General features: G+C 38.6%; 1 protein-coding gene across 1 annotated transcript in view; it reads right to left on the bottom strand.

The window, feature by feature from the left end:
• ZNF804B (zinc finger protein 804B) overlaps window positions 1-24,294 on the bottom strand; it is a 516,857-nt gene extending 492,563 nt beyond the window's left edge. The window contains exon 1 of the mRNA XM_021063357.1: window positions 23,690-24,294. Within this exon, the coding sequence (XP_020919016.1) occupies window positions 23,690-23,797 (108 nt within the window). The 5' untranslated portion in view covers window positions 23,798-24,294. The remainder of the gene's footprint in view (window positions 1-23,689) is intronic.

Raw genomic sequence — 24,726 nt, 5'->3', positions numbered from 1 at the left:
ACGTTTTCCTTTTAAAAATCCATCTTGGATGCATCCATTTCAGTGAAAAGATGGATGGGAACCTGAAAAACCAGGAATTGATATATGAGATTGTGACATCGAAGTAGCAACTGAGGTAGCACCGTGGAGTCCGAAGAAACAGTAAAGAGCAGGGCATTTTTATTTAGGGCTGAGGAGAAGCCACCAAAGATGTTAAGCAGGGCCTAATCAGGTTGATTTGGCTGTTGCGTGGAGAATGGGCTGGCAGGGAAAATGGTGGTTCAGATCCGATCCTTAGTAAATTGTTACACATGTTCTGGCAGGAGATAATAATAGCTTGAAGTGGATTAATGACAGTGGAAATGGATATAGGGGACCAGTCTGAGAGGTAATCAGGAGGTTATGAGGGAGGGGAAAATGCCGAATATATTAGTTTTCTAGTTTTTTCAACAAGATGGTACCATTCCTAAGGTAGAAAACATATAAGAAGTGTGGAGTTTGTAGGGAAATACTGTGGTTTTAACTACTGACGTAGCTACATCAGATTGGAACAATCTTGTTTGATATTTCCATTACCAATATCTTTGGCCGAGATGTAGAGCATTATTATATTGAATCTCAAACTTTGTTGGAATGGCTAAGAACCAGTATACATTTTCTGATGTAAGTAACTTCTAAAAAAGAAAAGTGAATGAAAACCGTTTGCTGGAGTTCCCGTCGTGGCGCAGTGGTTAACGAATCCAACTAGGAACCATGAGGTTGCAGGTTCCATCCCTGGCCTTGCTCAGTGGGTTAACCATCCGGCGTTGCCGTGAGCTGTGGTTGTAGGTTGCAGACGCGGCTCGGATCCCACGTTGCTGTGGCTGTGGTGTAGGCTGGTGGCTACAGCTCCAATTCGACCCCTAGCCTGGGAACCTCCATGTGCCACGGGAGCGGCCCTAGAAAAGGAAAAAAAAAAAAAAATTGCTAAGTTAAAAAACTTAAGCTGAAGGAGAAATATCCCAAAGATTATTCTGTGTCTAATATCCACCATCGCAGCTGACCTTCATCTTATATCTGTATTCGGCAGAGCCAAAAATAAAATCAATGGTATTTATTGAGCTTAATTCCTTCCCTTGGTCAAATAAAAGTCACTGAAAACATTCATTCATTACTGATTGCTTTCTATAGGTACAGTGATGTGCTAGGGGCCACATAAACATAGAAAAAGTTCCATATCCCCCCCCCAAATCCATTGGTATATCACACATTCCATTTGCAATAAAAATGTAGATGCAAAGGGGTCCTTCGGCATTATACTGCAATGGCTTGCCTCCTACTTTTCTCATACACTGAATTTTATTGTCTCTGTGTGTTGAGTCATTCAGCAAGTATGAAGTGTAAAACTGTGTCTGATACATTGTCAGGCACGAGGGCTCAGGGTGCAATGGAATCAGGAGCAAATAAGCATCCTTTCTACATCAGTGAGTAAGTTATCTCTGTCTCCCTCTAATCAGATGCATAAAAGGAAATGAAACAATGATGATAAGTGTTATCATTGTGGATCTACAAGTAGCAATGATTTCCTAACTTTACCTACTTTAGAGGACTAGGGGATGCCTCTGAGGGAAGAAAGATACAAGGATTTCTGAAAGTTAAATAGAAGTGAGTCAAATAAAAGACAAGGAGTAGGAGGGGAGTGTTCCTGGGAGAGGAGATATATTTATATATATGTACTCTAACAGAGGGATGTTCTAACACCTCAAGGCAAGAAGAGCCATACTGGGCTGGAAGAACAGAAAGAATTTCAATAAGAAAGGACTTGAAGTACAAGGAAAATCCTGAGATGAGACCACAGAGTTGGGCCTGGGGACCAGGTTAGGCAGACACTTGAAGCTACAAAAGCACCATGACTTCTCCTCAAGTGAAAATGGATGCAGACATGTCTTAATCAGAGAAGTGCCCTGATTAGATACACATTATAGAAGGACTCTGAAATGATGGAAGCGATTGGAAGAGAACTACATCACTAGATAGGACAGATAGTTTGGAAGCTATTACGGCAATCAGCGACAGAGATGATAGGAAATCTGCACAAAGATAATGGCAACAAGAATAGGAAGAGGTGGCAAAGAACCAAGAGAGAGTTCAGGCATCTTGTAGAAAATGTGAAAAGAGGGAGTTGCCATCTTGGCTCAGTGGTAATGAACTTGATTAGAGGACACGGGTTCAATCCCTGGCCTCACTCAGTGGGTTAAGGATCCAGCATTGCTATGAGCTGTGGTGTAGGTCACAGATGCAGCTTGGATCCCCTGTGGCTGTGGCTGTGGCTATGGTGTAGGCCAGCAACTGTAGCTCCAATTCTACCCCTAGCCTGGGAACTTCCATATGCCACAGGTGCGGCCCTAAGAAGACAAACAAAAACGAAAATGTGAAGAAAAGGGTCAAAGACAAAACAGTTGGCAGGTGATGGCACCACACCCTGAGACAGACATTCCTGGAAGAGCAGCAGTTTGGAGTTGCAGAGGGAGTGAGAGAAAGCCTTTCATTCTTAACATGCTGAATTCAAGGTGTCTGAGAAACACCAATATTAAACAATCCAGAAGAGAAGTAGATACATTGCCCTGTAGCTCAGAAGGTGGGTCTCGCATGGAGGTGGAGACTGGAAAATTATCACAGATATTGACTGAAGATTCAGGAGCAGTGCTCTCACCTTGCACAAGCATACAGCATGGGAGAGAAGAGAGCCAACTTCAAAAACCTGAGGAAGGCAAAGGGCAGACCAAGGATGCACAAAATTCTGAGAAGTCATTATTTAAATTTCCCAGGAGCAGAGAAAAAGAAGAGCAGGTAAGTGCAGTGTCCTGGATGCCAAAGGAAGAGAACATTCCTAAGAGGAGAGTCTCAAAGTCAAGAAAGAAAAGCACTAAAAAGTTGATTTTTATGACAATGAGGTCTTTGCTGACTTGAGAAGAGCGATTTACATAGTGTAGTGGAGGCAGAAACAGATATACTAATTGAGGAGTGACGGTTGAGTGAAAAAATAGACCAAGTATACACAATATTTCTAAAAGCTTGGATTTTGATGCATGGTCAATAGGAGAATATAAAAGCCCCTTTTAAGATTCTAAAATTTTTACTAAAAGGAGGACCACCAGTTTATTCCGCCAAGGAGAGAATCTGTCTGTTTACGTAATCTTAATCATCCAATCATGGCCCACGGGAAAAAGAGCACTAACCAATTTCAAATGGCAAAGATGTGGTCTTGTACAGAAAGGTCTTCAAGTGGTAATTTGTATAGTTCTGGAAAGAAAGTTTGCTCAATAAACACTTGGGCAAGATAAATAATTGCACTAACCTCTAGAAGAAACCTAGATATGCCTAAAGTCACTTTAGAATATGTATGAGCTCTGATGTTATAGCTCAAACTTCAGGCATTTCTGAAACCAAGTACCCCTGCAACCAAGTTCCCCTAAAACTGAGTTCCCTGTGGAGTTTATGATTAACCTCTGTTTCCTTTCTTGTCCTATATCTGTTTTCCTGCAGACTGATGAGCATCAAAGAAAGGCAGGGATAGAAACGGAGCAGGACCCTGCTCCGGGCCCCTCTGCCCAGGTATGTGTGCCTTTCCCCCATCCCCCACCCCAGTTCTTGTGTATTGAGAAAGGCTTTAGTCTTCTAGACCTTCCCTGAGTTCCAGGAAAGATTCAAGCAGTTACTAATTAGAAAAGTGAGGGAATGCAGAAATAAAGAAAAAGCAAGTCCAACATAATCTTTTCCATGATTGTTGGCTTAAGTCACTGTCTTGCTTTATGACCCCAAACCATTGAGATAATATCCTATGGCTTCAATCAGCTGTCCCCAAGCAGACTTAAAAATTGATGGCACTGGGAGGGTCAATTAAGACCTCCTGAACCATCACATAAGCCATAAACAAATAATAAAATGCCTCAACTATAATTTTTGCTCTCTCCTAGACGAAAGTTAAATGATCAACAGACCAGACTAGGAACATATAGAATATGTTGCCTTGGGGACAAAACAAATTACAGAATGGTACCAACAAGCCTGCTGCTGAGAAGTTATCAGAAAACTGGTGTCACAGAGACCCCTTCTCTCTTTTTGTCCTTACAAAATCTCACACCCTGGCCAACTAGAAGGTCTGGGTCTCTCATCTTTCAGGCCAATTCCTCCTTGACTAATAAACCTTCCTCCACATCAAACTCTGATGTTTCAGTTTGTTTTACCTCACTGTGCATTGGGCACATGAACCTGGGTTCAACAACAATTTTCATGGTAAGACTTTATAGTTGATTGCAGATTATTGCTTTATATACTTTATGGATCAAGCACTTTGCATTTGTAAATTTTGCTCTGAAATCTGGCCTTTATCCAGAGTGTTTCCTTTTTTTGCCCAGTCAGGGCATGCTAGGAAATTGCAAATTACAATCAAATCTCAATTTTCCAAACTAATGATTTTAAAGAGCAGTAATGCATACTCCAAATTGATGGCAAATTCCTGAACCATTTATCTTTGTAATGTATATCCATTAAACTTGACTATAAGTACATTTCATGTGGCATTCATAAAAAAAATGACAAAGCATTTCAACTGAAATGACTCAAGGGGACTCGCACAATTTTCCATCCTTCTCTATTTCTGATTCCTACTTCATCCTATTGCTTCTAACACCTTTCATGTTTAGGTGACTCATTAATTAAACTAACCTACCATATTTTTTCAGGATGAAGGAGAGGTTTCATATACTCCATGCAGCATTCCTTTACTATTGCTACCATTTTCTACAGCTTATGGTCCTCTTTCTCTCTCCAAAAAGTTTCCTTCACAAAAATGTAAAGAGTCAAATGAACCCATGTACCCACCACCCACTTTCAACAATGATCAGCACCTCTTTTAAACACTTTCTGCTCTTTAAGAAACATGACTATCATCTCTCTAAGATAATATAGGTTAGGGAAGCACATGAGTACTGAAACTAGAAGAAGCTTTAGATATTGTCTATTCCAGCCTAGTCCCTCAGTGAGGAAAATGAAGCAGGTAAGGATTTAACAAAGCACAGCATTGGTTGCTAATTTTGCAAGAACTAGACATTGTCCATACCTATCTTATTCCTTCTGGTGAAATCAAATACACAGCTCTGCTGCCTTAGTCTTGGTTCTGAACATTTCCCCAAATCCACATACTACTAACGATTACCTTCTACAGTTTCACAAAGTACACATCACCTGCAAAAACTTAAAGCTTTTTGAAGTTCAGCACGTGAATATTAGGTTGAACTTTGAGGGGTGAACATCTCAGTGACGAGTTGTAAAAGACAAAGAAAGTTCCTACCTTGGATGTTTTCTAACCAAGAATGTACTCAATATATATCTTTTTTGGAAAGATGATTTTTATAAAGGGATGATTTCAGCAGTTCCTGCATTCCTTTCACCACATACAAGGGAAGGTAATTATGGGTTTGACATTTTCGCATTTGACCTTCTTGTGCAAGTAATGGGAGTTTTTAGAAACTGCAAGTCTAGAGCTTTCATATATTAAGTTGAAAAGAGGGTGATGTTTTTCTCTAGAGTCCTCTTGTCCATAAAAACCACTTTGTGGGATAATTCTTAGGAGGACCATTCACCCATGCTTACTGCTAAAGATGTTTATGCAGAGTATTTTATCATGTCAGAGGAGCTGGAGATCTGTAGCTTAAGGTAGGCTCATTCTACCAAAAGAAGGGCCATCTCTTATCTCTGCCACTACCTGGTTCTTCTTGCTAATATCAACCAAATGATAGCTGTATAAGCACCTGTAATTAGTTTACAAATGATAATAAGAATGTTTTCTTCTTTGTACTTTGAGGAGACACCAAAATATCTCTTTGATGACTTTCAGCTGAGTAACAGGAATAAAGTGCTTGGATAAATAGAATTATATGTGAATATTTAGAACATAATTATAGCATTATAGGCATAAACAGATAGATAAATGACAGAAATATCTATATCTCTATATATTAACTTCAAACCAAAAAAAAAAAAATTGATTCATAAAACTGCCCTCAGTCAAGTGGGAGAATCAGAGATTTAATTATCAAATGTAGTAGAAGAAAAGTTTTGTATGAATAACGCAGATCATTTCTCTACTAATTATATCCTCGTCACCTTTGCTCTGATTCCCAACTAAGCGCAGCATCTCTTCCCAGAGCCTGGTGTGGGGGTCACGACTGTGACCTCCTCCTAATCTCCCTCATTCTGCTCTGCTCCATGTGCACACACAGCACACACACTGGACTCGTCATTATCTACAGGGAGCAGGGAAAGCCCATTTGTAAGGCGGCAAATGATGAAGCTGAAGCAAGAAGCAGAGGTGAGACACCTGGGACAAGCAGGGAGAGAGGGTCACTTCAGCTCCTGATTCCATTTCCCAGCCCTGGCTGAGGCCTAGGTGGCATCTTCCATGCCAGAATCCTTCCAATAAAAGGAAACTCTCTTTTGCTGAAGTCGGTTAAGTGGTTTGTGGGGTTTTGTCTTGTCTCCTACTGAAGCAAACAACTCCTTACCAGCCTGGCACATATTTTTCAAAGCAACCTGGCACTTTTTTTTTTTTTTTTTTCCAAATAGTGCAAAGAGTTCTAGGCTTCCCATTAGAAGATTCATGTTCAAATCTCATATTCTCTGCCGGCTGACTGTGACCTTGAGAAAGGTAACTAAACTCTCTGGCCTTCAGTTTTGTCTTTAAATTGTCTTTAAATCTTTAATCTTTAAATTGAATGAGCACCCAGATATTCAGTGAGATTAATCACATGTGAAAGTAACTAGCAGCTCCATAGATGTTTATTGAATTCATCCGAGTTTAGAGTGGGCTCTGCAAGTTTGCTGTTTCCATAATGCAGTTATGACAATAAGTTCTGTGACAAGGATACGAGATGGTTGGAATTCTGACCAACAGCCTAGGGAGACCTCAGGAATGTCAGGCCAGTTAGTCAAGCCACTGATACATAATGCCCGCACAACAAGGATCCAGTCATCTAGAGATATTCTAGAAAATCTCCTTGCAAGGTAAAGCATGGGGTAAAGCCTTTGGCAGGATTTTGCTGTTGCTCTTGATATCTGCGGGAAGAATCTGAGCTATACTTTGATAAATGCTCAAATATCAACTCAGACAACTGGCCCCTGGTCAGTTAATTAACTTTCATTAATATGTATTGTGAATACCCAATTTACATTCCTCAATACCAATGTGAACATTAAAAAAAAATCACGACCATTGTAATCAAGTGGCTTAATATATTTATGGGGGAATTTTTTATTATTATTTTAAAGAGCTCAAATTCTAATAAGATGAAAATGGACTTATGTCGGTTTTATGGGGTTTTATTTCCATTATATGTTTCTAACAAGAAATAGGTAGCTTCATCATATGTACCTGAAGAAATAAGGTAATAACACCACTATGCCTTGTCAGTTGGAGTATATACATTGACTTTAATATTCACATCTGGAGTTCCCATCATGGCACAGCGGAAAAGAATCCAACCAGGAACCATGAGGTTTAGGTGTTCGATCCCTGGCCTCGCTCAGTGGGTGAAGGACCTGGCATTGCTGTGGCTGTGATGTAGGCCAGCAGCTGTAGTTCTGATTAGACCCCTAACCTGGGAACCTCCATATGCAGTGGGTGGCCCTAAAAAGACAAAAAAAAAAAATCACGTCTATGAGCAGATTAGTATATGATGAAATATGAAAAAGTACATAATAATAATAGATGCAAAATATACATTTTAATTTCCTCCTACGAAGAGAGATAATGTGGTATTTTCACCTTGAAAAAAATGATAATGTGATTTGCAATTTATGTCAGATAAAATTTCCAAAAAGTGCTTTGCTTTTGAATTATTATGCATTTCTAGAGTCTTTGGGTTCTTGCAAAGTACTTCAGAGTTTTGTGTAATTGCCAATAACAAGTTTGTATCATTAGTTTCTTACTAAAGTCTGAACATTAGTTAATTATACCTATACATTGACTGTTGACTTTTCAAAGGCAGTGAAAAATGGTTAAACACAGTAAGAAGTGAAAGCTTATTATCACAGAGACAGTAATTTTAGATTAAACATCTATCCGTAAAGAAGAGAAAGATCCCTTCCACATGGCAGCAAGATAATAAAAACAACTCACCTGCTTAATTCAACTCGCTCTGACCAAAACAACAAGAAAAATGGAAAAGCCACTTCAAATGTGTAACTGTCTTGAAGTAAAGCTGTATCAGGAAAGTAGGGCATACTGAGCATTTTCATTATGAAAGTTGTGAAAACATAGGACTTCTATTGGCAACAGTTGTGTTAAACAGAAAGCTAACTGGCCCTCATGCCTGCACTTGTCTTCCAAGAAAACACATCTACAGTAAAGAGCCATTTTACAGGACCATCCAAAACAGCAACAGTTTCAACAATTTGATATAAAAGTGCCACGTTCCCAGTTAGTGCTTAGAACATTTTAAGAGGTCAAGGAAACCTGTTCATAACGGAACAAGCCGAGTGCTGTGGGAGTAACCATTGCACATGTACTATGAACGTGACACTTTGCTAAGCACATGGGATTCATTAGTTAATCCACATGCCCCCATTGCCCCCATAAGGCAAGTAGCATCCCCAATGAACAGGCTGAGGCTCTTAGTGCTGGAGCAATCATATAGCAAGTTAAAGCCAGAGTCAGAGATCAAACCAGTTCAGGCCAATTCTCAAATCTATATGCTTACCCACTTCTTTGGTACTTAATACCTGAAGGGACAATAGCCATGCTCTCACCTTAAAATTACAGGGGTGGGTAGAGTAAATGCATAAAACAAGGCAAAATATGTACATAAATAATACCACAAACCCTATACCTATCATGGTTTTTATCTTAAATTTTTAAATAGATATAAAATTATGCAACCTTTGTCACCACACAACCCTAGAAAGGACTTCTCTTTTAGTGGTATTTCAGAGATTCAGACAGGTCACTCATCTAAAAAAGTAAGTGATTATTACCTTAGGTCTTCAGAGTTATTATATCCATGATGTCTAATACCTTCTGATGGAACTTCCCCAACAAAGACAAAAGGAGTTTCTATAATTGATTCAAAACATTTAAAAAACCTTCCATTTTCCTTTGCTTTCCTGAGATGAATGCTATATGCTCTTAAATTAAGAAAACTCTCATTTGGCCAGACCACCCCAGATTACCCTAAAAATAGCAAAGAGGAGTATTTTAGGTGAATCTTAACCTATAATATAATTCTTGGGTATAGATTTATAAAGGTAATTCTCAATTCTTCTCCCCTTATAAGTCCTATTTTTAATCAAGTAATTAAGATTAATAATGATTTAACTCTGGTACTCTAATTTAGAAATCATTTCTGATTTTTGTTTTTAACAACAATAAAAAAAAAAAGCCATGGTTCCCTAGCTCATCTGGCACAATCCACAGGAAGTAAATAGAAGTACTCCTGTGAGGTTCACAGAGTGTTTAGTTCTGTAGGAAGATGAAAAGCAATATTTCTACCTGGGACGATTTCCTATTTCCTTGCTACAGGGTGTACTGGAGCCTACATGGTTGAATCTTACCTGCCAAACGTGCCTTGTCTTCAGCCCCTCTGTCCTGCAAGTCCCAGGCCTGGGAGTCTTTCTTTGGGTCTTGCCTTAGGTCTCTAGGCCAGGATAACTTCCACTCATTCCTCACCTCTCAGATTAGCCATCACATACTCTGGAAAGTTTTACATAGTCCTAGGACTAGGAGGGTCATCCCTCTTTAGCATCAGTTACTTTTTCTTGCAAGAACTTGTACACTTATCACCATGGGTATTGTGACATAAAAATATGTCATTGCCTATCTTCATCCCCTGTGTGTAGTCTCCACTGGGGCAGATGCCGTGTTGATGGTGTTTCCCTCCATATCATTAGCATCTTGGACAGTACCCAGCAGGTATTAAGGGCCTCAAATGGTTTATGAAAACTTAGGATCTAAAATTCATCAGCTTCAAGGCAGAGCCATACTTCCATGAGAATTCTCACTGGGAACCTGGGGTGACAAGTGAGTACATCTTCCAAGCAGGGTAACACAGAGCTCTTCTGGCCAGGACACTTTAAGTCCTCCTCTTTCTCTGGGGGCCTTCTTCATGACGGTCTCCCTTCTCTAGCGGACTTGAAAGCCCCTCAAAAGCAGAACTTGCCTTCCTGTGCTTTAGTTTCCTCCATGGTCTCCCTCCCTTAATTTCAGGGACCTAACACCTGAGGTATTAGGTTAAGAGAAGAATCTTTTCCAGATCCTTTATTCACATGAAAGAGTAAATCCCTAGCAGGATGAAGGGACATTTATTGGGTATATTTGCATTTTACAGCATCTATACTGAAAAGTCTGGCATCAGCCACTAAAAACAGAAGATTCTCCCCAGAATAGACACAAGATCTTCTCTATGGGGGGGCCAGCCATGCCTCCCCCACACAGATCCCCAGGGGAAGGAAGGCACTCGGGTCATCCCACCACACTGAGCGCTGTCCAGGGCTATGATACCGCTTCTTTTCTAGACCCTACATCTACCACATTCCATCATCCCTCAGCAGATTATACTTTCACTGCTGGCCCCAAAGGCTGCATGCCACAATAACATCAGTGAGACTGTAGGAACCCCACCCTCAATAGCTGTCATTCCCCTGGTCACACATAAGCAGCTGATATATAAAAAAAGAAAAATTACTGAGAAATCCAAAAGAAAACAAAACAGAAAGGACAAAATGGCAAAGTCTACAATAAAAACTGAGAATCATCTAGGTTGAAATTATTTTTTTCTTTTTAGGGCCCGACTTACAGCATATGGAAGTTCCCAGGAGCCAAAGCTGTGACCTATGCCAACACTGGATCCTTTAACCCATTGCACTGGCCAGGGCTCAAACCCACGCTTCCACAGAAACCCAAGCCACTGCAACTGGATTCTTAACCCACTGCACCACAGTGGAACTCCTAGGTCAAAATTACTTTTAAACTCTGACCTAAGTGCTCAATGCCACATGTTCATTCATTCTCCAATCATCCTCTATGCATCCATTTCATATGCCCCCCCCCTCACCTTTCCTCTTCTGCTTTATCCAGAGGAGTCTGGTCACTAGATACCTACTACCAAAGCTTGTAGGTAGAACTACTTCTCAGTAGTATTTGGTACATGGGGAATACATCTTCTTTTCCCATAGTGTAATTTATTCTTTCAGAATTGCTACATGGTCAATAAGGGTTGAGCAGAGCAGACCCTTACAATATTTGTTAAATATAATTGAATGAATACATGACTTTGACTCCCCAGTTGAAATGTTTTTCTATTTTCAATTCTGCAAATCTTAGCTTCCCCCAGGCCAGGCTCCTATATCCAGGTTTCTGTCCCAACTATTGGCTATTTCTCATTGAGTCTATTTAAAATCTCTTTAGGTAGCCAGTTCAGGAAAAATAAATAAATAAATAAAATAAAATAAAACTTGAGCTTCCTTGAACTTATTCATGAAAGTGTTCCTGAATCCCAAAGTCACCTGAATGTTTTTCATAAAAACTGCAAACTTAGAGTGAAAGTAATATATAATCAATGTCTAGTGATGGAATTAATTGGCAATGTGTCAAGTAGCTAATAGAGTTACTCAGGATAAGATATATGCATTTTAATTATGTTTTGGGAACATCAGATACTTACCCTTCATGGTCCATCTGACTGGTATTCAAGTCATAAAGCTCCAGGGCTTATGCCCAGTTGTGCCTTCTCTGCCCACCACCCCCCTGCCCTGATGCTGAAGAAAAGGAGGAGCCTTTCAACTATCCAAGACTTTTCCTCTACCTTTCACCAAAGGTTCCATCTATTTCCCCCAGCTCCTAAGATTTCTTTGAACAAACCATACATATCATGGCTGAAAAAAATAGAAACAACCTGAAAAACAACAGTCAAACATTAGTGAGTTATTTCTAAACAGGCTGGTAAGGAATTGTGAGGTTGCAGATTCTCTCCATATTTCATCAAACACAGAACTCATCAAGATCAAAAACAGAATATTAGGGCTGGCCTTCTATTCATGACTTTATGAAGAATTTAAAACTTCAGGTGCTCAAATTTTTGTCGTACCAGTAAGTAGATCACAAGTAATATTCCAGTTACTGTTATTGGATCTAATTCTAGGATCTTCAGACTAAGTGATTTTATAGACCACAAAAATCCACATAAGGCCACTCCCTATTAATATGTTTCTTGTGGTAAACAGATTTTCTCTATCACGTTCATGCCTAGAAGGATGATCACATAGAATGGAACTGAGTATGATTTTTTTTTTTTAATTTACAGCAAAGTGACTTACTATTGGAAGGGACTCTTAAGGAGAATTTATTACACTTTATTACTTTTCTAATTGCAATTTCACAAATCTTCCTTCTACAATGATAAGAAAGCAAGTCATCAGTGATTGTCACTAAAGATTCTTCTGGAAAAATGTAGAGCTCTTGAACCCACACCATGTAACATAGGGATATTGGAAGATGAGTATTACATTCGATTTAAAATATATGATCAGTTCTTTAAATGTATTTAAATTCACTGAAATTAGAATTGATTAATATAAGTATTGTCTGGATTTTGTCTGTAATCTTCTTGGCAATAATCCTATTTTCATAGAAACTCAAAATTGTATTTTATTCCTGTGCATGTGTGCGACATTATAACAACTTTTGTAATAAAGTTTACATATCATTTGCACACAGATTTCATTTTTTATGAGAAGTCCAAGCTAGAGGTTTATTTAATCATTTATTATTACCTTGCAACTAAATACATAATTCACATCTTTCAAATAATGAAGACTCAACAAAGTCCTTCCTAATGGCTTGCAAGAGATCTTGAAATCTACATGATGGTCAGGTCTCTGAAATTCAACATATAATATTAAGGGAAAGATAATAGAATACCTCACAAATGTCACCCTGGATATAATCCGTATGTTGTATTAGCATAAATCCATTCATTCTTACCTAATCAAGATTCTTTTGTTCATTTGGGTCAAATAGTTAGCCAGGTAGCTATGGTCAGTCAAAGTGAAGTAGAATAGTGAGCTCTGAAACACTGTCTAGTTACCTATCCCACCCAAAAAAGAGGGCCTTACTGTCATTTGAGCTGCTGGCATATGTGTTTTGTACTAAATGATGTCATAAAAGCATTTTTAAGTAAGGCAGTTTGTAATCTGGAGCTAGGACAATAGTTGCCTTTGGATTGAGTGCTACTTGGTGAGGGGCACACCTGGGGCTTTCAGGAAGTTGTAATGTTCTGTATCTGCATTAAAAAGCTCTACGCTTATGATTTGTGACCATTTAAATATTACCTTACTCCTCAATAGAAATGTTAAAAAATAATTCTCCATTTAGATCACCACCATGTCTAGAACAGAACATGTTGGAGATTTCATGAAATTATAATTATTGTTTCAATTGATCTCATTACCTTTTATTTAAACTCTATTTTATGGCTGAAAAATATTCTGCTGAATCTATATGCCACATCTTTATCGATTTCTCTTTTGATGGACATTTATGTTGCTTCCATGTCTTGGCTATTGTACATAGTGCTTCAGTGAACACTGTGGTGCTTGTTATCTTTTTGAATTAGAGTTTTAACGCCATTTTCAGCAACATGGATGGAACTAAGGTTTATCATACTAAGTGAAGTAAGTCAGAAAAACCAACATATAACATCACTTACACGTGGAATCTTAAAAAATGATCCAAATGAACTTATTTGCAAAACAGAAACAGATTCACAGACTGAAAATAAACTATGGTTACAAAAGGGGACAGGTTGGGGGGAGGTATTGATTGGGGGTTTAGGATTGACATATGCACACTATGGAATGGTTGGCCAGTAGGGATCTGCTTGTATAGCACAGGAAAATTTACCCGATGTTCCGTGACAATCTATACATGAAAAGAACATGAAAAAGAATGTATGTGTGTGTGTGTTATATAGATTCCTACATAATCCAGGATCATCTTCTCAACATCCCTAACTTAGTCATATCTGCAAAGCCCCTTTTGCTATGTAACTTAACAGGGTCAAGGGTTTTGAGTATTGTAATGCAAACATCTCTGAGAAGCCATTATTCTGCTATCATAGTGCTATATTAAAATACATATAGTGAGGAGTTCCCTTGTGGAACAGAGGGTTAAGTATCTGGTGTTTTCACTGCAGCGGCTTGGATTGCTGTTGTGGCATGGGTTCAACCCTTGGCCCAGGAGCTTCCACATTGCCTCAGGAACAGCAACAACAACAACAATTATACAAAAATTAAAAGAACATACATAGTGGGATGCTAAATCAGACTTCTTAGATCCCTTTCAACGTTTGTAACAAATATGCTTTTCTGTAACAAAAGAAATTGGCCACACAGGGAGTTCCCATTGTAGCTCAGTGGTAACAAACCTGACTAGTATTCATGAAGACACAGATTTGATTCCTGGCCCTGTGGGTTAAGGATCCATGAAGTGTGGGGTGTGGCCAAAGAAAGAAAGTAAAAAAAGAGAGGGGAGGAAGAAAGGAAGGAAGGGACTAACTGGCCATACAACAGACCTGATTCTCTTGATTTTGAAGAGTATTACTATCTTTCTGTATGTTCACCAGAGAAGGCTGGATATTTTAGCTAGAACTCACTGTTTAGAAGAAGCCCAAGCTTTTTTTATGGACAGTGGCAGATACAAGCAAGATACAAACAAGAGCTGACAAAACCATGTAGGAAAGTGTGTGAATAATAAGTTCAGGCAGTTGGAGAGTGTTGGCAATTGTGTAACAAGCACCCTATGGCTGCTCCAGAATGGTGCTTTCTCAAGTGCTATAGTGGCCACTGATTAGGGCAGCATTGCCTCTTTTTCAAAAGAAAGAAAAGAGACAAATTGAGTGAGCACCACTATTGTTCCTTCTCACTACACACTCCTAGATAGGAAGTGAATGATCAAGTTCCTAACTTGTAATTCATTTCACAGAAGCTATTAAATATGTGTCAATGAAAAATATGGCTCAACTAACTCAGGTATGAATTTCAGCCATTTATATATAGCCGATCTTCATCCTCTTGTGGCCTTTAACAAAAGATATTCTGAAATGGTTACATGGAATAAAGCACGCTGCAATTTGGAATGATAAGAAGTATTAAATTATACTTGAGGCAACTGACCAAGATATCTTGGTGGATATTAAAGTGGGAACTAATATCAAGAAAATAGTCACCACTTAATCCAGGAAAAAAGTGGGCATTCTAAAGGATTCTAACTTGGGAAAAAAATTCCCTCCTAAGGAAAACTTTTCTTCTTCAGTTATCAGCAGGACCAAAGGGAACATTTACCAATTAAATTTCTATTGAAATCCTTTTGGTTTCTATTGAAATCAATAATAAACCCAGAAGCTGTGCCAGCTCTCGGGATATAAGGATAATGGCAAGCGTGAGCCAGGGATCTCATATCTCATAGAGAAATGGAGACTAATAAACAAATATAGTTCAGTGATAATCAAGGCAAGCAACGGATATGACTGCAGCTTGAAAGAGAAGCACTTGACCCATGAGATAAGGAAACCCTATGCAGACTCACATGAAGATCTGACTCTTTGTCTGAAGGAGTACATAAGGCATGTCCCAACGATGATGGCCAAAAGAGGATTTGTGGTAGAGAGAACAGCATGTGTGATGGTATAAAATCTATAAACATCCATCACAGTCAAGAACTCTTAGGAGTTCAGCATGGCTGGAGAATAAATAGAGTTAAAACTGAAGCTGTAAGTAGGGCCTTGATCATGAAGACTCTTAGCCACCACCCAAGGACTTCAAATGTTTTCACATAATGTGGATGTAATTAATATAGCCACCTCTACATCTCTTGACTTTACGTTCAGATGAAGCAAATCAAAGGGAGGATCGGATTTAAGTGGACCCTTCTGCATCTTCTCTATCATTCAATAAGGGGTGCAATAGTTATTTTCCATTTAAAATATGGTATTTATATCATTTACAAAGAGGAAATGCACATTGGCTTTGCTTGCCAAGAAACATGTTAGGGAATATAGTTATTCATAGCAAAATGGAGATCTGGAAAAGACATATGTTGGGGAGGATTGACTATTTTTCTGTTGCTGGGGAGGTAGCATGAGACAAATGAAGTGCTGCGTAATAGCTGTGGGAAAGAGGGCAGGGGAAGAACAGTGGTAGGTGGGTCCTGAATGAAGATAGTGGGGAAGCTCTAAATTCCAAGCTAGAGAAGAAAGTTACCTATGGCTTGTGAACAGAGAAGGCATTTGCATGCTTGGGTTGGGGAGCAAACAGAATGGGATAGTTTTCACCATTTGCAGGGGCTTGGGTCTCTGGGGTTAGAAATACATGCCAACACTTATGCATGAACCAAAAAAGATGCTGAAAAAACTGTGGCCATGCCAATAAAAGGAACAAGGATCAATGGTAAGAAGAATAACAGGGAGGGGGAACATTGTTTAGAGAAAAAAAAAAAAAAACCTGACAGCATGCATTTCAAAATAAACTATATTCTGCCTCTCACACCCACAGAAAAGTGAAATCAAATTTGCCAAAAGGAATTTTCCAATTGTCAAAGCAAAAAATTGACAGCCATAATGATACTTGCTATAAATGAAACAAATGAATACTCTCCATGAATCATGCTCAGAGCTGCCCAGTATAGCATCCTGAGTGGTGTCCCTATTGGGGAATAGCCCACATTTTATTATTTATTTATAGCCTGGTTTGCTTGCACAACACACCTGAGTCGTCTAAAAGAAACTTTATGCATTAAAACAGTAAATCCAAGTTTAAAAGAATGAGATTCATGGAAAATAAAATTAAAATAAGAGCTAGATGGAGAGGAGTAGGAGTGAGGACGTCATGTTGCTTTCAAGGCCAATGTCAATCCCCAGCACTTTCTGAAGACACAAATTAATCTCAGAGTTTTGTACCAGTCAAAGAATAGGAATATAGTTTACTATTTTACTACCTCTTTTTATCTGTGAAGAAAAATAAGTTTTCAGAAGTTAAAGATTGGATTTTAGGTATCAAATGTGAATGAAAGAAGCATTTCATTGGTTGTGTTCAATGCATGTTATATCAAGGGTCCTTCTCAGGAAAAGTAAGAGCATTACCGATTTTTTTTTTTTTCCATTTTGGCCACCCCAGGGCATATGGAGTTCCCAGGCCAGGGATCTGATCTAAGTTGCAGGTGCAACCTATGCCTCAGCTGCAGCAATGCTGGATCCTTAACCCACTGTGTCACACCAGGGATCAAACCTGCATCCCAGTAGTACAGAGATGTTTCACCACAGCAGGAACTCCATTGCTGAATATTTTTAAAAGTCCTTTTTCCATTTTAAATACTGTGAAATATTTCTTTGCATATTTTGTCTTCAATAAGCTAGCAATGTCTCAGTTACAATTGAGAATGCTGTCTAACTATGATGCAATTAGTCTTTCCAGAGTTTCCTTTCATGTTCAATAAGTACTAACGATGCAAGAGGGACTCTGGAATTTTGTGACTGGTACATTCTTATCATCATCATAACTCTACTTCTTCATGAAAACATATCAAATTTTAAAATTATCTCTCTAAACTTTATCCACTAAACTTGATTTAAAAATCTATCTATAAGAAGCTGCCATATGTCATTTCATAAAAATTACCTGGGAAAATATATTTGTTAAAAGCAAAGGACATTTTCAAGCCAGTAGCATTTTTATTTCAATTTTGATTCAAATGCTTTTTTTTTTTTACAAAATAGGTACATATATACTAAAGAATTATTCAGACAATGTATATTTTGAAAAACCAAATTCAAACCAAATTCACTGATACTTAACTTCAAAAAGTTTGAATATATGTTTGAAATATATATTACTCTTCTTGCTCTTTGTTCTCAGTACAGCCTTACTGACATCTCAAGCTCTGTTAACACTTAACACATAAAAAATTATCTTAGAAGTTCCCTTGCTGTGTAGCGGGTTAAGGATCTTATGCTGCCGCAGCTGCAGTGCAGGCTGCAACTGCAGCATGGGTTTGATCCCTGGCCCGGAAACCTCTACATGCTGCAGGTGCAGCCCCCACTACCAATTTTTTTTTAAAGCATCCTACTGCATACACATTGTACAAGAAGGATTTCACAGTTACAATTAAGTTTTTTAACTACAAATGATTAATTTCTACATTAAATACCATCCCTATTTAGCCTACACATTATGCCAATATGTTTGATTTTAATTTTGTTTCCAAATTATGGGGCAGAAACCTAAAATAGAGTCCATCTTAATTGTGTGTCCATGAGAAACAAATCAAGGGACTTGACCTATAAGATTTTAATTGGGAAATAAACATAGTATGATCTAATAAGGTCACGAGTTTTAGCACTCAAAGACTCTTTGACTCTTTTTATCATAGAAACTTTCTGAAGTGACAGAAGCATAACTTAAGTTCTATAAAGTTGAGATTTATTTCGAAAAGCTTAGATACCAAATACAAGTTTCTGAAATCAGTTAGTTGGGAGAGAGAAGAAATGGGTTGAAAAGGCAGTGAGAGGAAAGGAGGCTCTGCTTAATACAATATTTGACACAACAAAGAAAACATGCATTGTAAGAATTGTAACTGAGTCTTCTTTATGGAAAACAGTTAAAAGTTTCAATAAAGAAAGGCAATATTATGTATTCATAAATTCAAGAAGAGGAAGCAGGTGACTTCTCTACAGGAGAGCATATCTTCATAATTGTATTTGGCACATGAAAAGTGCATCAGTTTGAGAGCATTTTTGGATGTGTTTAACATGTACTTCTTAAGCATAATGGAAATACATACAATTGAAGATTATAGGCATTAGAAAAAAGAACAAGGTTGTAACTGTGCTCGTTTCCTTATAAGGAGTTCTCTGAATAGATGCGCCCTCCAAGTAATTAACCTTTTCTAGAACTTCTTTCATGTATACATATGCATTGGTAATTTTTAAATGGGAACTTTAGAGAATTTTTAATCTATTTAAAATGTTTGTTTGATGAAAACAAATTTATGGTTGCCAGAGGGGATAGCAGAGGATTGGGGGGAGGAATAAATTGGAACAGATAAACAATGGGAACCTACTACATAGCACAGGGAACTATATTCAATAGCTTGTAATAACCAGAGTATAAAAGAATCTGAAAAAAATATATATAGATATGAATCACTTTGCTGTACACACCTGAAACTAATACATTGTAAATTAACTATACTTCAACCTAAAAAAAAATTAAAAATGGTTACATTTTTAAAAAGGAAAAAAATCGTGTTTGTTTGTATGTCACCTCCTTTAGTTAGGTAATTTATTCATATATATAGCTTAGAATAAGATCACTAAACAAAACAAAATAACAACTAGACAACAATAACATCCGAAGATCCTAATATGTTGCTGAGATGAAAAATCCCAAGAACTTCCTTCATATCCAATATTTCAGAGGAAGATGACAGAAACAGATATTCCTAAGTGTCTGTCTATAGGGTTCCTGGGAATAAGCACTTTTTTTTTTTTTTTAAATTTCTTGGGCCACTCCCGCAGCATATGGAGGTTCCCAGGCTAGGGGTCCGATTGGAGCTGTAGCCACCAGCCTACACCACAGCCACAGCAACACGGGGATCCAAGCTGTGTCTGCAACCTACACCACAGCTCACGGCAACACCAGATCCCTAACCCACTGAGCAAGGGCAGGGACCGAACCCTCAACCTCATGGTTCCTAGTCGATTCGTTAACTACTGCGCCATGACGGGAACTCCAAATAAGCACGTCTTAAGAAGTACCACTCTTCTAAGCTTTGAATGAATGAAATAATCTAATCATATGCCACAGATTTAAAAAAAAGATGCTTATTTTATTATTAACATTTAATCATAGATATACTGGATGGTAGTCTTACTAGAGGCCACATGCAGATTGAGTAAACCATAACAAACCATGCTCTACTCTAAATTTGAGATGATGTTTTACGTTACATAAAACAACTAAGAATCTACTCTAGACTACATAGAGGATATTACTCATTTAAAATAATTCGCACATTTTGTAGAACTTAGAAGTTTCTGGATGTAAGAAGGTTTTTACCATTAACATACTCAACTGTAAAGATTATTACAAAATATATAGGAACTTCTTGTATGAACACTAGTAACAATGTGTGTATCTACACCTCTGTCTACTTGTAAATGTGTGTGTGTTTGTGTGCATGTGTGATTCTTAAAGTCATCATCCAATCATAGATTTGGAATAAGGTAGGGGATAAATATCCTAAAATGTGGGAGGGTGTAAATTTATTTTCCAAAATTAGAGACTTTTACCAGTAAAAACACTATGCAATACTCTGTCACTTTTCTTTTCTTTAATCTATCTTTTGATTTAAAATAACATAAACCATCTCAAATCAATTATTCAGATCCTAATTAGGATGAAAAGCAATATGCTATTTTTTTCATACCAAGTCACCAAAAAGAAGAGAGATGCAAGAGATAAGACATTTGCATGTTTTCACTTTGAAGATAGGAACTGAATTTCACTCTAGGATTTTCAGTTTACTGATCTGTGAACATTCTTTGGGGGTAAAATGCTTTATTTATTTTCAAGTATCCCATTAAGTATTTATTGCAAGAGTCCCATATAATGATTCAAAATTTTCTAAATGAAATCTTTTGAAATAAAAAATGTGTATAAACATCATCATTCCCTTTTTTTACTGTCAATTTAATATCACATGTTCAGATTCTACAGACACGTGATTTGAACATGACAAATTATACAACCCACTTTAAATATATAACTGAAGAATTATCTCTATAAGACAATGAAATTTTAAATTCATATATTTGTCAGAACTATGAAAGTAACTCATTACATCAAAAAGGAAGTGTAGCTTGTCTCCATTCTATAACAAAGTTACCAAATGGTTTCATTCAATAATTGTGTTATGTGCTACTTTTAAATCCCTCTACTTAAACAGAAAAATATGAAAATAGAATAGAAAGGAGGGAAACTCATGATAAATGTAAGAACCAAGGTTGAAAATATTGTAGAACTTAGTGATAATGAATTAAATCAATGAAAGGCACCCAATCCATAGTCCCAAATAAACTGGGTTTCAATAAGTAGCAATAACTAAGTCATTGACATAGAGGTCAATTTGAGAGCATTCTGATCACTAAATTAAAAAAAAAAGAAAACTACTGTCAGAGTAGCTATATGTTATAATAAAAAATAAATGATTGTATATTATGGATCCATGAGTTTAATATTTATGCTGATGAAAAAAATCAGTAAACTTAGGTTAATCTGAAAGTAACTGCAAGTGTGTATTCCTGAATACAAAAAAGAAATGATGTATAACCTGTTTTCAGCTTTATGTTTCACAACTCATTAATGAAGAAGGCAACTACAAACTCATCTAGACCAGGAAAGCATTACCCATGTTCTCAAGGGTCCAAAAGATAGTAACCTCTTTTAATTGAGGGAGAAAGACTAAGTGTTAGGCAATGTGAAGTCAGTTCTGACTTGTTTCAACAACCTGCTGGTCACAGAGAATGAACAGACATTAATTTTCATGTACCACTCATCTCATGTGAGAAACTTTTCGAACCTTGAAAAATCCATTCGAATTCCAGAGTAAAATGTAAAAGAAGGCAAAATAAATCAGGTTTAGGAAGTTCATATGCAGACTAATTGAGATGTCTTTACAAGATGTGGATGTCATTTTAGTTGAATGTGCAAACATTGGAGAGAACAACCCAGTGAGTCAAAGTGTAGCACAGAGATAAAAGTAAATAAGTCAGTATTTTAGTAAAAACCAGCCCAACAGTGAATAAGAATAGCATCCTGTGGGTGTGGGCACCAGTCAGCCAGGAGAGCCATGTGGGTTATGGGTTGTCTTCTCACATCCACATTCATGTGGCCAGTCTTTGGGGGGTCATTCAGTTCCTGGGAAATGAGTGAGCATGGTAGGGGAGGAAGGACACTTTTTGGCCCTGTGACAGAAATTTCCTCCACAAACCCTCTAGATTTTCTAAGATTAATATCATATTTTAACCAACTTAAACAGAATAAACAATGTTAAAACCTATGAGGTAATTCTCCCTTTGTCCTCTGAATTATTAAGGCACATATACAGCAACATACTATCCAATTCAAATTACCACAACTAAAGAGAGTTTCAGAAGATAGCCACAGAGCTTACCAAAGGTGGAAAATAATACCTATGAGAAAGTTGGAATATTCTAGGTTTTCAAGATGAAATGAGTTTAAAGAAAAATTCGAAGGATTTAAGTCTGCTCTAAGGAAGATTCTGACACCATCGGCTGTTAAACACTAAGGTGATTTGCTGAGACTGCAGAAACTACAGTCATGAGAATCTTTAAAAATGAGAAGGACTCAGACCAGCTGCTCGGAAAGACTGAATGTGGGCTTTATTCAACTAAAACTCTCCAAGACCCTTCTAATCTTATGAAATTAATTCTAAGTGTCAATATAAACAGTATATCCCATCTTACACTTTTGATTCAGTAGTAAATAGTTGGAAGGGGTTTGCAATAACCTACTTTTTACAGTGCGTGAAGCGTGTGAGGCAATAGTTTGTCACAATTAGGAATCCTAGTGATAGCTCTAGGTTCCTGAACTTTCTGATTTTAGATGTCTCGTGCGAATCACACATAGCACTTAATCAAAGGTTTTTATAACATATTCAGTTTTGAATAATTCAGGTTAATGAAGCATTAAACCATGATGGCAAGTACCAAAAAATAAATAAATAAAAATCAGACAACTTCAGTTTTCCCTCTTTATATCATACAGACTTAAAGAACTGGTTTTCACATTAAGCTGGAAAAATAGCTTAGTTTAGCCCTTTAGTCACTAATAATCCAAAACTTTAAAAAAAATCATGTGATAGGTTTTTTCCCTTGAAATCCATGTTTATCCTTTAAAAAATCCTTTGTTATGTACTAAGGAATGAATTAATAACATATTGAAGTCATAGATACTGGTCAAAATCATTTAATAAAAACTACTTAAATAAATGATAAACTAAATTGGATAGTTTGTTAAATTGCTCAAATTACATATCAATACATCTGTAGATGACACAACAAACTATACATTCATATTTCCACAAATAACTCTTTGACTTTCCTTAAAGAACCTATGTCATGAAGCATCCAACTTCAACAAATATCAGCATTCAATTCATTCAATTAATTTCCTTTTGCCAGGATCCTTATGCAAAATCATCCTGAGAGTTTATCTTCTTATAGAGCATTATTAAACTTATCCGAACTGATGACTTCACAAAGCATGGTTATAAAGTGCCACTCAAACTTTCTACACTGCCCAAATCAGCAGATTCATAACTTGACATAGCACACAGGAGCTACCTTCACAAGCTTGCAGTTAACTGCATTCAGTAAATATTTGCATCCATAGCACTATAGATGCTAATGACTTTGTGGAAAATACACATGTAAACACACACCCCTTACTGTGAAACAGTCTGTCAATAAATTGTATAAACAGGCACAAACACCTAAGGGTAAAATAGATATCCTCATTGTGCCAGGACAATTCCTCTTTTTGTTTGTATTGATTTTGAACGTATGTGTGTGTGCGGTGTGTGTGTGTGGTGTGTGCAGGTTACCGGAGAGGGAGATCCATTCTTGCAGAGGGGCCCTCTGAAGACTCCTTTAATGCCCCGGTAGTGCCCATTGCTGAGATGTCTCGAGCTGATGACCAGGTAACAAGCCATGTGTGTCCGGGCGGCAGGTCTAGAGTCTCAACTCCTCATCAGGCGACCATCCGTGGAAATGCGGGCTGGTTTCTCAGCAGCAACAGTGACTGCCACCTCCCAAGAAGAAGCGGCCAGCAGTAAGCAGGGGACGCGGCGGCCGAGCGTCCCCGCTCCTGGCCCCGCGCGGGGCTCCTGCTGCCGGCAGCTGCTGCTCTGACCTCAGCGGCGGCAGCGGCAGCCACAGAGCACTTAGCGGACCCGGCGAGCCAGTCCACATGCTGCTCTGGCCAGGTGGCTGCTCACCCGCGAGCCAGCGATATATTTTCCTTAAGGACAACTTCCTGGGTTCGCTAGGGAATCAGCAACTCCCCCTCCGTATCCTTCCCTCCCCCGCCTTCGCACCAAGTGCGCGCCCGGGGGATGCTCAGACACTGGTCCCCAGTCTCTGGCCGTGGCGAGCGCGGCCAGGCTGTGGCTGAGCCGCGAATCTTCACCAGCCGCCGGTTGGGGGAGAGTGGCGGGGAGTCCTCTGGAGCGCCAGATCGCTGCCCCCGCTGCAGTGGTGGGGGAGGGGCCGGGGGAGGCGACAGGCGGGCTGGGGTGAGAACTGGGAGTTGGGGATGCACAGACTTGTGAGTGGGAGCTGTTAGCAACTCTACTCCCAGCAGACGGCTTGGAGCCACCCAGGAGGCAAGGGGCACGCCGGGTGGCCAGGCGAGGAGGTGACAGCTGCAGTGGCGGCAGGCTCTCAGGGATTCGGGATGTGCAGCTCCAGCATCCCTCCATCCGTCTACCTGGCCCCCTGGTCCCGCCACCCTCCACCCTGTGTCTGGGCCAACTTTGCACTCTATTGGGCCGGCCCGGGATGACAGAAGGGCATGGTGCAGAGTGTGAGCGGGAGGAGAGCGTTCTCTTTACTCTTTCCCTGCTTGTTTGCCTTCAGCATT

This window comes from Sus scrofa, chromosome 9 (genome assembly GCF_000003025.6).
Source record: "Sus scrofa isolate TJ Tabasco breed Duroc chromosome 9, Sscrofa11.1, whole genome shotgun sequence".
In the NCBI taxonomy this organism is placed as follows: Eukaryota; Metazoa; Chordata; class Mammalia; order Artiodactyla; family Suidae; genus Sus; species Sus scrofa.
Note: the sequence above shows the minus strand (reverse complement) of the source record. Positions and strands in the feature narration are given on the sequence as shown.